Source organism: Candoia aspera, chromosome 3 (assembly GCF_035149785.1).
Source record: "Candoia aspera isolate rCanAsp1 chromosome 3, rCanAsp1.hap2, whole genome shotgun sequence".
NCBI lineage: Eukaryota > Metazoa > Chordata > Lepidosauria > Squamata > Boidae > Candoia > Candoia aspera.
Genome location: NC_086155.1, coordinates 184,493,671 through 184,508,105, shown reverse-complemented (window position 1 = coordinate 184,508,105; position 14,435 = coordinate 184,493,671). Strand labels below are relative to the sequence as shown.

Sequence of the window (14,435 nt, the reverse complement as noted above, 5' to 3'; positions counted from 1 at the left end):
AAGATATGTGACATATGTAACTTGAAAGAGTCCATAGATTAGCTTGTATCATCACATGTTCAGCATCTGCAAATTCTGTGCGGTTCTGAGATGTATATAGAATTATTTGTAATGATGCAAGATAGGCACAATCAGGCCACTACAGAAACATCTGCTTTTACACATCTCACTACTGATTTAATATAAAATCACCAAAAAAGGAGTGCATGAGATTCTTAGTGGGAAGAATCTCATTGGGCAGAATTTGGCCCCAATGAAACATTATAACAATGCTACAGCATACAATGTACCAATATATAAAATATGTGATAGGGAAATTTGTAGTAAGGCAAATTAATAGAAAGTACTGTGATATAGAATATCTATAAATCAAACTTAATTCTTCCTTTCAAATGAACAATTCCCCCCAAATGAACAAAACTGCAATTTAACCAGTTGTAAATAAAAGTAATAACTAGAGCCAGTTTGCTCTATACTTCAAAGGGATTATTATTGCTGTTGTTGTTATTATTATTATTATTATTATTATTATTATTATTATTATTTTCTGATAGTCCAGCATTCACTGGAGCGAGAATTGCCAGAGGTACAAGCTGGGTTTAGAAAAGGCAGAGGAACTAGGGACCAAATTGCCAATATCCGGTGGATAATGGAAAAAGCCAGGGAGTTTCAGAAAAACATCTATTTCTGTTTTATTGACTGTTCTAAAGCCTTTGACTGTGTGGACCATAACAAATTGTGGCAAGTTCTTAGTGGTATGGGGTTACCAAGTCATCTTTTATGCCTCCTGAAGAATCTGTGTAACGACCAAGTAGCAACAGTAAGAACAGACCACAGAACAACAGATTGGTTTAAGATTGGGAAAGGAGTACGGCAGGGTTGTATACTCTCACCCTACCTATTCAACTTGTACGCAGAACACATCATGCGACATGCTGGGCTTGAAGAATCCAAGGCTGGAGTTAAAATCGCTGGAAGAAACATTAACAATCTCAGATATGCAGATGATACCACTTTGATGGCTGAAAGCGAAGAGGAACTGAGGAGCCTTATGATCAAGGTGAAAGAAGAAAGTGCAAAAGCTGGCTTGCAGCTAAACCTCAAAAAAACCAAGATTATGGCAACCAGCTTGATTGATAACTGGCAAATAGAGGGAGAAAACGTAGAAGCAGTGAAAGACTTTGTATTTCTAGGTGCAAAGATTACTGCAGATGCTGACTGCAGTCAGGAAATAAGAGGACGTTTAATGCTTGGGAGAAGAGCAATGACAAATCTCGATAAAATAGTTAAGAGCTGACAACATCAGACTGACAACAAAGGTCCGCATAGTTAAAGCAATGGTGTTCCCTGTAGTAACATATGGCTGCGAGAGCTGGACCATAAGGAAGGCTGAGAGAAGAAAGATAGATGCTTTTGAACTGTGGTGTTGGAGGAAAACTCTGAGAGTGCCTTGGACTGCAAGAAGATCAAACCAGTCCATCCTCCAGGAAATAAAGCCAGACTGCTCACTTGAGGGAACGATATTAAAGGCAAAGCTGAAATACTTTGGCCACATAATGAGAAGACAGGACACCCTGGAGAAGATGCTGATGCTAGGGAAAGGGGAAGGCAAAGGGAAGAGGGGCCGACCAAGGGCAATGTGTATGGATGATATTCTAGAGGTGATGGACTCGTCCCTGGGGGAGCTGGGGGTGTTGACAACCGACAGGAAGCTCTGGCGTGGGCTGGTCCATGAAGTCACGAAGAGTCAGAAGCAACTGAACGAATAAACAAACCAGCATTCACAGCCATATGTCTCAATTGGAAAAACCATGGCCTTGATAATAAATGCCTTTGGGATCAGTGTGATCTCTCTGAATTTTAACATTTTTTTCTAGATCGGTCAAAGTCTTTCTCCCAAACAGCAGACATCTTATTTCATGGCTATAATTGCCCCTCTTATATATATTTGAGGCTAGAAAGACAAAATCTATTACTACTTCAACATCTTTTCACCTATTTATACTGGGTTGTCATTTCCTGTGGACATAAAATTCAGGGTTTTCAATACTGATTATTAGATTGACTCTTGTATTTTCTTCTTTCACCTTCAACAAGAGTTTCCTTAAGTCTTTTTTTTTTGCATAGAAACTAAATAAATAAATGAGGAGTGCTACCATGCACACTCCTTTCCCAATTTTGAACCACTTTCTGACTCCATATTCCTTTCTGTTTCTTCCTTTATGTGCCTATTTTTAAAAAAGACCACAAAGTGTTCTGAATCCAACTTGTACTTCTGGCAGTTTTCATTCCAGGCAGTGATGAACTCAAAAGAGCCCGTTTGGTGTAGTGGTTAAGGCACCTGGCTAGAAACTGGAAGGCCATGTGTTCTAGTCCCGCCTTAGGCATGAAGCCAGCTGGGTGACCTTGGACCAGTCATTTTCTCTCAGCCCTAAGAAGGAGGCAATGGCAAACCACTTCTGAAATCTTGCTGCAGGGAGTAGTCCGGGCAGTTGCAGAGGATCAGACATGATTGAACTGCAAAACAAACAAATAAATAATAAAAATACAACAAATATTATTTAACAACAAAGGAGGAAAGAGTCCAGCAAGCAACTTCTACAATAGTTGCCACCCTTCATCTTCCCCCAAGAAGGCAGTTTGAGATAATGGTACTGTAGACAATGTGAAGTGGCGTACTGTATAGCATTAATTTTGGATGCAAAGGGACTTTAGTATGAGCAGATATCATTTCTGCAACACTAGTGGGATTTTGTCCCGTGCCAACCATCTATTCTATGCTGTTCCTGAGGTTTTTCCAACCCTGTTTTGGAGAAAGCTGCAATACAGAAGAGAATGGAAAAATCCCACACAAAAAGCAGAATATGAAGACTTGTTGATCAGAATCAAAACAAGAAAGTAATTTTAAGTGGTAGTAATAATGCATTTATATGATTATTTTCTCCATAACCAAATTCTGCCCTATTTATGATCTTTTTCCTTTACTTACATAATTTATTGATTGATTACTTGTCTTGATGCATCAGACCTTCTGTTGCAAAGATACCATTCAGGTGAGCTCCAAATGCATTTAAAATAGCCATGGACTTTCTTAAGCACTTTTTATCTTTCATTACAGAGTTCATGAATACGGAAAAATGGGTAAAAAGGATGCTTCTTCTGCAAAAACACCTGTTGATCAGTACAGAAAACAAATAGGTAAAGGTTTCTTGGATTTTGTCTTTATCCCATCTCATCTTTTGTAAAGTTTTGCATTAGTACAGTTTCTTAATGACAACACAGTGAATACTAAAATAAACTTTTTTTTCTTTTTTTAGATTCATAGAAAAGCAGAATTGCTTTTATGTTTCTATAACATAATGTATTGTTGCCTATACTCAGAGTCTTTGGATTGCAGGCCGGTTGGTGGGTGGGCGGGCGGGTGTTACAAAAATGGTAAATAAATAAAAATAACTGAATGAATATAGGCCACAGAATCTACACCCAAATATAGATTTTAAATATATTTAAATCTAATCCAAATATATTTTAAATTAAATGTTTAGTAATAATTATAATAATTCATTTCAACATACATTCTCAGAAAATCCAGATATTATTTGCTCCATTTAATGGTCCTTTGGGGTAAAATACAGCTGATTGGATGTAACATATTAATTAAACTAATCCCTGATTAGGGCAGTTTGGAAGTTATTGAGGGCAGCGATGAAATGGGCATGTGATTGTTTCACTGTGCAGCCAGCTTTCCAAATTTCAGTATGAATTGACATTCCTCTGTCACTGCAAAGATTGTGACAGCTGGTATGATTGATCAGGACAGTAATATGATGCCACTCATAGGCATCTGCAATAAGCCATGATGACATTCAAAATGGTGACATGCATGTCATGACATCATTGTCCTAATGACAAATTATGTCTGATGCAAGAATGTAAATTGTGTCATTTCCCCTTTGCCTCTCCATCATTCAAGGCAAGAATAATAAAAATACCAAAAATTAAAAATGAATTTCTACTAAGCCATCGGAGAGCCAAAAATACCTGTAAGTCAGAGTGTATTTTATGACTCTCTTTCCTGTCTTCTCTGTATGGGCTATAAATCCATTGTTTAATTTTCTAGCATAAGAATAAAATGATAGGGGAAAAGAAGAACGCAGCATTTTCTTTTGTTCTCACATTACATGTTCAGGAGCTTCAGCAACGGTAGGATTGAATCCATAGAGTTATATCTGACTGATGTGTGGCTTTTTGTTGGTTTGCTGTGAATAATAGATACAAGAGAATGTGCTCCCCAGTTTACTCCTAGATGTACCTTTTCAATTGAAAAGCACAATTAAGATCTAGGAAATATGTTTCAAGTCACTGTGGAGTTTTCTATTGTCCATTTTTTATGTCAGATTTCCCTATAGAGTGGTGTGAATGTTCAAAGAGTCCTAATGACTTTTGCACTAATATGTATTTGTACTTCCTGATTTTTCCCATTTGCACATTTGGGCAATGGCTAGCCTATCCCACCCTGAATTTATTACTGATGCTCATTATCATATTTGCATGCAACAGCTACAAAGAACCTCAGCAAAACTGACATTTTTTGCTGAGTCTGAATTGAGTGGTTAGGTTTCTGAAACTGAAAATAGATTTGAACTACATATATGTGTGTGTGTGTGTGTGTGTGTGTGTATTAGAATTTTAAAACAAAAGATAAAAACTAAGAACTAATATTTAGAATGAAAAAAGAAGAAAAAGGAAAGAAATAAGAAAAGAACAAAGACAAAAGTGCAGAAATCAAAGAAAGGGAGGGGAAAATATTTATTTATTTATTTATTTACTTCTCAAATTTGTACTACCGCCCATCTTCCCCCGAGGAGGGACTCTGAGCAGAAGTCATAAAGAAGTGACTTCCCATTTTCTTTTACAGCAGTTATCAGTATAAATGTAAATTGATCCCTTACTCTATGGTTACAACATTGTTTACGTTTTTTCTGTAATCTATTTTTTTTTCTAATCAAAACCATATATCATAATTTTATTTTTTTTCTGTTTCCTGCAAAAAAGTCAATAAGGGATTTCCAATCAGTGTTAAACTTAGACAATGTCCTGTCTCTAATTAAAGCTGTCAATTTGGCCATCTCAGCAAGTTCCCTCATCTTCACCATCCATTGTGGGTAAAGTCGAATCTTTCCACCTTTGTGCATATAATAGTCATGCTGCAGTTGTCATATACAAAAACCAAGTTCCATGGTTCTTTCCCAACTGCTTATCTGTCAATCCCAAAAGAAAAGTCTCTGGTTTCAGTGGTAGATTAATCTTTAAAATCTTCTGTATTATACGTAATTCGTCCAAAATTTTCTGGCTTTTTTACATGTCCCCCAAGCATGATAAAATGTCCCTTTTTGTTGATTACATTTCCAGCATAAATTTGAAGAACCTTTATACATTCTAGACAATTTTTCTCATGACATCTACCAACAATACATCATTTATAAAAATTCTCTTTTAAGGCTATAACATAATATAAATTTCAATCTTTTCAACCACGTATTCTCCCACTGATAAAATAGATTTGAATTCTTTATCCGTTTCTCTTTTGGCATGAAATACTCACTTGAGTTAGACATATCAGGTTTAGATACCACCATTGAACATTGGACCATGTCTAATTTGGGGGGAAGCAGTTTTAGCAGCCCACCCAAGAGTTTGCACATGTATTTTCACAAAAGCAAAATGTCTTGTTCTAGCTCAAAGACTGATACATTTGTTATCCATTAAGCTTTCATAAATCAGAACTGTACTCTGTGCATATGGTGAAGTGGACTGAGAGCAGTGAAAATTCAGGCAATGAAAGACTCGCTCTCCTACTCTTTTGGAAACAGAGATATTCATATCTACTGTATGTTTCATGAACTGACACTACACTGAATAATGAGATGTTGAGATACTTACCTACGGTAGTAGAAAAGGAAATCTGTACTGATGATGAAGAATTATTGATTCATTCTTATCTTAGGCCAGAATAGTTTGTTTATGCTCACTGCTTAACCTGGAGAAGTAGATTGCCTCTCTCCCTGATGTCTAGAATATTGGAACAGCATGGTCCAAGGACAAGAAGTACCTGATGGCAGCACTAGATGCTAAGTACCTAGGACGCTACTCTTTCAAGGCAATGGGGAATGTTGGAGAAATGCCCACTAGCCAATTACAATATGCACTGAAAAAACTGTTCTGGGTGACTGGTAATTGAATTGTAATTTTGCGAAGCATCATCAGCTGTCAAAGTTCTCATTCTAAGGCACATCACTGGATATTTTACTAATGAAATTACCAGCAAAAATCTTGAGTAAATCATTCCAACTCACTATAGGCTGCTAAACTCAGTATCATGGCTTTGAGGAAAGATGTATATTTGTTTATGTATCATCACTCTTACATCTTAACTCAGCAGCAGATTCAAAATGAATATATTGAATTGCCTCTGTGGGCAGATGTGGAAAAGGCGAATCTGATAACTACTACAGCTGTGCAAATCCTGTGAAAGAAGGGCTGGTGTCATGTTCTCATTCTAATGTCTGGTTAACATTCTAACGTTTCACATGTCATTCTCTGTTCCGTATCCCTTCACCCGGGGTTTTTCCATTCTTTCGCCCTCCCTTGTTTTGAGGGCTTGGAATGCATGTTTGGGTTTGCGCTCCTGTTCAAGGTTACTTTCCCAGGCGCGTCTAACGGCTTTCAGCACCTGGGAGGGGGAGCGTCCTGACGGGCGACGGGGCGGGACCGGCCCACAAGCAAGGCTTTTAAGTTTGTATTTGGCGCGCTTTTGCTCATTCTCAGCTTTCTCTGTATTTGCATACTATTCCTTTAATAAATCAGTTATCTTTAAGCCCGAGCTTGTGAGACTGAGTATTTGGGTTTAGGCAATCGTTACATAAAGCTGAGAATCATTCTACCCATTTTCCGCTAGCCCCATCCAATCATTGGATAAGAGGGAACGCTAGCGATGACAGAACCTCAACCTCAACTGCGCGCAAGTGAGGGAAGCGAAGAAGAGCGGGAGGCGGTCAAAAGCCGGCCAGTGCTAACTTCGAGAGCGCAAAGAGCAGCCCGTCGAGAGTTGCGAGATATCCAATTGGACGAGCTGCTGATATCCATGCAGGAGAGTCTCAGGAGTGAACATAGAACTGTCATGGAAAGAGCACAGGGGAGGGGGTCTCCACAATTGACCTGGGAGCACGAAGTCCCCTTGTCACCGAGGGTGGTGGTAACCAACCAACCCTCGGAGGAGCCGGTCACTCCGGCCCGTATGAGGGCATTAGAAGATAAAATGGATTTAATTGTGACGATCCTCAAGGATCTACCCAAAGAGGATCTACCCGGAGAGGCAGAGCCCACCCCGGAGGATTGGGAGGAAGAGCCGTCACAGTACCCCAGGCATAGTACCATGGTGACCCGGGGGAGAAGCAAGACTCGATCAGCCCGTCAAGGGGGGGAGCGAGAGGCAAGACCTCCTAGGGATCGACCACCCATGGGGGCTCGGCGCACGCTGACATTAGCGGCACCGCCACAGCCAGCTGAGCCGGCAAGATCCTTCCCACCATTTGGAGTGAAGTTCGATGGGGATCCCACCACGCTCTCCTTCTTTATTACTAATGCCAAGCACTACATAGAGGATTGGGGTCGAAATTTTCGGTCTGAACATGGCAAGGTCAATTTCATTGCCAACAAGCTGAGAGGAAAGGCAGCGGATTGGTATGTGCAACTATGCCAAGCTGAGGCAACTGAGTTAGAGGACTTCGATGACTTTTTGTGGGCACTTAAAGAGCATTTCGAAGACCCCCTAGCTCAAGAAACGGCCAAAAATGACCTGCGGAAACTTTACCAAGGGTCCCTCCCAGTTGCCAAATATGCGTTGGAGTTTAAAGCTTTGGCAGGAAAAGTGGAAGACTGGTCTGAGCCAACAATCATCGAATTGTTCAAGCAGGGGCTTGAACCCGAAATCCTTCGATGGGCTCTGGGTAGAGATGACCCTAAAACGCTATATGGGTGGATTCAGTTGGCGGGAAGCGCAGAAAATGCCCTACGAACCTATGCCCATACCAAGGAGCTTAGACAAACACGTCTCGCTAGAGGAGCGCGCACATCTGGACTTGCCAGCCGCCCTAAACCAAAAACCTGGGAAGAAGAGAGGGAGCAACGGTTCTCCAAGGGTCAGTGCCTCAGATGTGGGAAAGAAGGACATCGAGCCACTTCGTGCCCAAGACGCCGTCCAGAGGAACGACAGACGAAACCCACGGTAAAGACGCCTGCTCCTGCTCCACCACGAAAACTGAAGGCAGCCCTCGCGGAACTGGACCCCCCAGACCTTCCCTTCGGTGAAGAGGAGGAAGAGTTGCAATTCGAGCAGCCGGCGGGAAAAGCCTACCACCTGCCCTGAAGGGCGCCCTAGGGCAGGTGGAAGAAACCGGGCGTAACCATGATTCGGTGAGTGGAAACTTCCCCACACTGACTGTTAAAGTTAAACTAAGCTCAAAAACCAAAACGGTGGAAGTGTGGGCCATGCTAGACTCGGGTTGCTCCCGTTCCCTGATGCACCCTGATGTCGTAGCGGCTCTGGAACTGCCCACGTTCCCTTTGCCAAGACCCATGATTTTCACCCAATTGGATGGAACTATGGCGGGAGGGAAAGCAGTCAATCTTTCCACGGGACTGGTCGCCTTGCAGATGGGCTCCCATCAGGAAAAGCTGCCATTTGTGGTAGCTCCAGTGGGGGGTCCTCTGGTAATCTTGGGGATGCCTTGGTTTGTGAAGCAAAACCCTTTTATCAACTGGCTGCATAGAACTGTGACGTTTGCAGATGGATTTTACAAAGTACCCGAAAAGGACCTACTGGAGGACATGGAGGGTGGTGGGGTAGCGTATACCACTGTGCAAACGCTTCAACCTCTTGAGGGGCTACCCAATCAGTACCAAGATTTTGCTGAAGTATTTGGGGAAAAGGAAGCAGATCGCTTGCCACCCCACCGAAAAACGGACTGTGCCATTGAGTTTTTACCAAATGTAAAATTGCCTCACCCAAAAATATACCCCATGTCTCCCAAAGAGCTTACCACGCTAAGGGAGTTCATTGACAAAAATCTAGCTAGAGGTTTCATTGAGCCGGCAAATTCCCCGGTAGGAGCGCCTGTCCTATTCAGGCCAAAAAAGGATGGGTCATTAAGGCTTTGTACCGATTTCCGCGGGCTCAATGCGGTCTCAATATTAAATAAATATCCTTTGCCCCTGATCAAAGATATGTTATCACATCTGGCCAGAGGCAAAATCTTTTCAAAACTGGATTTGAGAGAAGCCTACTTTCGCATTCGCATAAGGGAAGGGGATGAGTGGAAGACAGCGTTCAACTGTCCTCTTGGGGCTTTCCAATATAAAGTCTTACCATTCGGGTTATCTGGGGCACCTGGGGTTTTTATGCAACTAATCAATGAGGTCTTGCATGACCACCTATTTAAGGGGGTACTGGTATATTTGGATGATGTATTGATTTATACTGAAACCATGTCAGAACATATCCACCTGGTGCGTCAGGTACTAGCTAAATTGCAAAAAGCACAGCTGTATGCAAAACTGTCAAAATGTGCCTTTCATCAGTCGCAAATTGATTACCTAGGGTACCGGATTTCAGCTCAGGGCATTGAAATGGACCCTGCAAAAGTAGAAGCCATCGTGGCATGGGAACCTCCCCGTACCAGGAGACAATTACAGAGTTTCCTTGGATTCTCTAATTTCTATCGAACATTCGCCCAAAATTTTGCGGAAATCGCCCTCCCCCTTACTGAACTGTTAAAAACTAAAGGACAGGGGGATACGCGACGTTCAAAGAACCCAGGCGCGCTCCTTAAATGGACTCCCGCCTGTCAGCAAGCGTTTGAAGCGCTAAAACAAATCTTTACCACAGAACCGATTTTACAGCATCCAAACCCCTCTAAACCCTTCGTGGTACAAGTCGATGCTTCTGATTTTTCCATAGGAGCAATTCTATTACAAGCTGACCAATCTGGCGCTTTAAAACCCTGTGCCTACCTCTCTCGCAAATTCACGGAAACAGAGAGAAGATGGCATGTTTGGGAAAAGGAGGCTTTTGCTGTAAAAACAGCGTTAGAGACGTGGCGACACCTATTGGAAGGCACTTCAAACCCTTTTGAAGTCTGGACTGACCATAAAAATCTGGAAGCTTTAAGCACCAGTCGGAAACTCAGTCCCAAACAGCTGCGCTGGGCTGAGTTTTTCAACCGCTTTGACTTCACCCTTAAATTTATACCAGGCAAGAAAAATTTCTTAGCTGATGCACTCTCGCGCAGACCCCAAGATGCTGGCCCAGGGCCAACGGTCCAAGGCACCGTCTGGACCGACAAACAATTAGGTTTGGCAGCGGTGACTCGCAGCCAGACCCGAGCGCAATCAACTCCGCCTCCAGCCGCTCCGCCTTCCAGCCGCCCGCCTCCCTTGTCAATTACCTCCAATTTGCAACAACAGTTGCTCTCCCACCTTAAAACAGATACTTGGTTGCAAGCCAATAGACACATGTTAACTTTCACCGATGATCTTGCCTGGCGCAACGATCGTCTCTATGTACCCGAACCAATGCGAAAAACCATACTCCAGCGCTGCCACGATGACAAGCTAGCTGGACATTTCGGCTACGTGAAAACTTTGCACCTCGTTCGCCGCCAATTCTGGTGGCCAACTTTACTCAAAGACTTAAAGGAATATGTCACTGCGTGCCCTGTATGTGCGGCGATAAAGCGCAAACCGGGCAAGCCCCAGGGTCTCCTTCAACCCGTGGCCACTCCATCTGTCCCTTGGCAGGATATCTCTATGGATTTTATCGTTGATCTACCCCCTAGTCAACGAAAAACTGTCATTTGGGTCGTCAAAGACTTTTTCTCCAAACAAGCCCATTTTATCCCATGCGCTTCTATCCCCACCGCACAACAGCTGGCACGCCTCTTCCTCATCCACGTGTACCGCCTCCACGGTATCCCCGCCCGTTTGGTGAGTGACAGAGGCACACAATTTACGTCACAATTTTGGCGGGCATTTTTGAAACTTTTGGGTACGAAACAATCGCTTTCTACCGCCTGGCATCCGGAAACGGACGGATCTACAGAGGCGGTTAATTCTACATTGGAACAATACCTCAGAGCTTTTGTTAACTACCAGCAAGACAACTGGGTCGATTTACTCCCATTTGCTGAGGTCGCTTACAACAATTCCATTCATCAAACCACTGGTCAAGTTCCCTTTAAAACAGTTTTTGGACGTGAATTTGTTCCGATTCCTGAACTTCCTCATCCTCAACCGCTCCCAGCCACCCTCGCTGGCTGGGCAGACTCTCTCAAAGACTCATGGTCTAATATTCTACTCGCTCTCCACCATGCCCAGGCTACCTATAAACGCCATGCCGATGCAAAGCGTTCCCCAGAACCATCTTTTGCAGTCGGAGATAAAGTCTACTTGTCAACTAAGTTTATCAAGTCCCCACAACCCTCTAAAAAACTTGGTCCTAAATTTGTCGGTCCTTTTGCAATTGTTGCTCAGCTCAACCCTGTTACGTTTAAACTTGATTTACCTCACAACCTTAAACGTTTACATCCTGTTTTCCATTGTAGCTTACTCAAACCCTGCCTGTCGTCGGACCGTTGGCATCCACAACCCACTCCTCCACCTCCCCTCATGATTGACAACCAGCAACACTTCGAGGTGACATCTATCCTCGATTCCAGACGCCTCCGCTCCACTCTACAATACCTCGTCCGCTGGAAACATTTCCCTCATCCTGAATGGGTTGCTGCTCCAGACGTACATTCTCCTCGTCTCGTAGCCCAATTTCACTCTGCCTATCCTGACAAACCTGCTCCCTAATTTTTTTTTTTGGAGGGGCAATATGTCATGTTCTCATTCTAATGTCTGGTTAACATTCTAACGTTTCACATGTCATTCTCTGTTCCGTATCCCTTCACCCGGGGTTTTTCCATTCTTTCGCCCTCCCTTGTTTTGAGGGCTTGGAATGCATGTTTGGGTTTGCGCTCCTGTTCAAGGTTACTTTCCCAGGCGCGTCTAACGGCTTTCAGCACCTGGGAGGGGGAGCGTCCTGACGGGCGACGGGGCGGGACCGGCCCACAAGCAAGGCTTTTAAGTTTGTATTTGGCGCGCTTTTGCTCATTCTCAGCTTTCTCTGTATTTGCATACTATTCCTTTAATAAATCAGTTATCTTTAAGCCCGAGCTTGTGAGACTGAGTATTTGGGTTTAGGCAATCGTTACAGCTGGGTACTGCACAAGCAGACTGCATATAAAGCTCCTTTCTTAAGATCATTAAAGGAGCCGCATCTTTTTCCGTACTTGCACAGTTGCTTCATAATCTGCTCCTGTTTGTTTCTACATTCAGTTAATGAAGCAGTTTGGCCAACTTGAATATGGCTGCTTTAATGTTTCAGAGAGATGTGCTTGGATGAGCTTCTGCACAAGCCCTTTGAAAGGATTTGCATAGCCCTAATGCTTACGAAAAACAAGGACTGGCTATCAAGCCCATATAATAAATATGAACTGTTTTCTAGAAAAGAGAAAATAATTGTCATATAATACTGATAAGAGAATAAAAATATAACGACCTGAAAAAGGCTTACATGATAGCACGATAATGCTGTGAGTGTCTGATACAGGTGTCTGGAAAACTTCCCTTTTACTGCAATTTTACAATAGAGGAGTTTGCAGCACGACTTAATAACTTCTAATGATTGAACTATTTGATGAGCCCTTATTAGGGCTGGAAAATTGTAATTCATCACTGAACTATATCGAAAGAATGTTCAATGGATATCCAGTTTTGCCATCAACCAATATTGCGATTTAATTACTAGGGAAATGTGATGCTTTTGTTAAAGAAGACCAAGCAAAACATTCAGAACACATAAAGTAAATATTAATGGAATAATCTACAAAAATTCTTAAGTATATCAGTCATTTTCATAATAATTTAAAAGTACTGCATATAAAATACATATGCTGGAGTGCAACAAATACATATTTTTAAACATGTCTTTTATTGCCACTAAAACCAATAATTAAAAGTTCCCAATGCACCTTTGTTCTTTTCCTTGCAAAGCTAAGTGAAATGAAAATTCTGTTATATATCTAGGTGATGGCTAGTTGTACAAACTGACTTTTCTGTGTCAAATATAAATCAAGTAATTCATATTTTGAGAAACCATTTCTGTTTTTCACATTCTTCTATTAATTTCATACATACAGTTATGAGCCTGTTGCTTCCTGTCACACAAGAGTGCGTTGCAAGAATGTCAGGATGTATGCTATTCTTTACATAACCCAGGAAGAACTGGTCAGGATCCCTAGTGTACTTCCACACCTGTGATTGATTTTTTTTCTTCTTCTACCACATAGAATTCTATTCTGTAAAGTCTCCCACCTTTCACCGCTGCTGTCTTTTCTTAGCTAGAGGTAGTAGTGGAGAAGGAGATAAAAAAATTCCAGTAAATACCAAAATGCCATGAGTAGCAGTTCATATCTGGACTATGATATTCACTTATGTGTGAGTTATTCTAATGGGAAGTTTTCTGCAGATAAAACATTAAGGTGCCATCAAATGCTAATTAAAAGGAAGCATGGATTCCAAATGTATAATAGCAGAAGGAATTTTGCAGAGTTCTCAGCAAGTTCTTTGCTGCAACATTAGTTCTGGTCACAAAATGAATGGATCAGAATGTTTATTCAAAGTGGTGGCTACACCTAAATCCTGGCCTGATACCCTCTCTTTTCAGATGACATGGGGTTAGCAGCCTATTCTTATGTAGTATTTGATAAATGTATGTTGTAAAACAACCTTCCTCAACATATGTGTTGCTGGAACTCTCATCATTCCCAAAATGCATGGCCATACCAGTTATGTTGGCTGGGAATAATAAGAGTTACATGACATCTAGAGGGCACCTGTTAGAGAAACCTGCTGTAAATTTTGTTAGGAGTCCCTTAAGCCTGAATGTGTGGGATTGTAAGTATCTGTCAATCAGTCTATTAATTGTTGGTTTAACGGTCACACTAGAGTGTGAAAGCTACACATAGGAAGCCAAAACCCACTCATTATCTACTTAGAATTGATTTGCAGACAGTCAAAGTTGTCTTTTAACTCTTTAAAGTCAAGAGACTCTAGGAATTCTTCTTTATTACAGCTGTTCCAGTTAAATAGGTATGCCATTTACTGGCTGCTAGTTAAGTTTTATGATATTCTGCTGCCATCCTTAAAATGATGACTGCCAGTAGCTGAACAATGTTATCAAACTTGGACTGGATTTCCAGTTTAAAACAATGGAAAGGTCATCTTTATTGACACCAAGAATGTTTACACTGTACATAAAGAATAAAGGTGTT

At 41.8% G+C, this 14,435-nt stretch overlaps 1 protein-coding gene across 2 annotated transcripts in view; it reads left to right on the top strand.

Moving 5' to 3' along the window:
* Positions 1-14,435, top strand: part of TRIQK (triple QxxK/R motif containing) — an 85,317-nt gene that overhangs the window by 28,396 nt on the left and 42,486 nt on the right. For both annotated transcript variants that reach the window (XM_063299475.1, XM_063299477.1), the window contains one exon: positions 3,119-3,198. In XM_063299475.1, coding sequence (XP_063155545.1) covers positions 3,138-3,198 — 61 coding nt within the window. In that variant the 5' untranslated portion in view covers positions 3,119-3,137. The remainder of the gene's footprint in view (positions 1-3,118; positions 3,199-14,435) is intronic.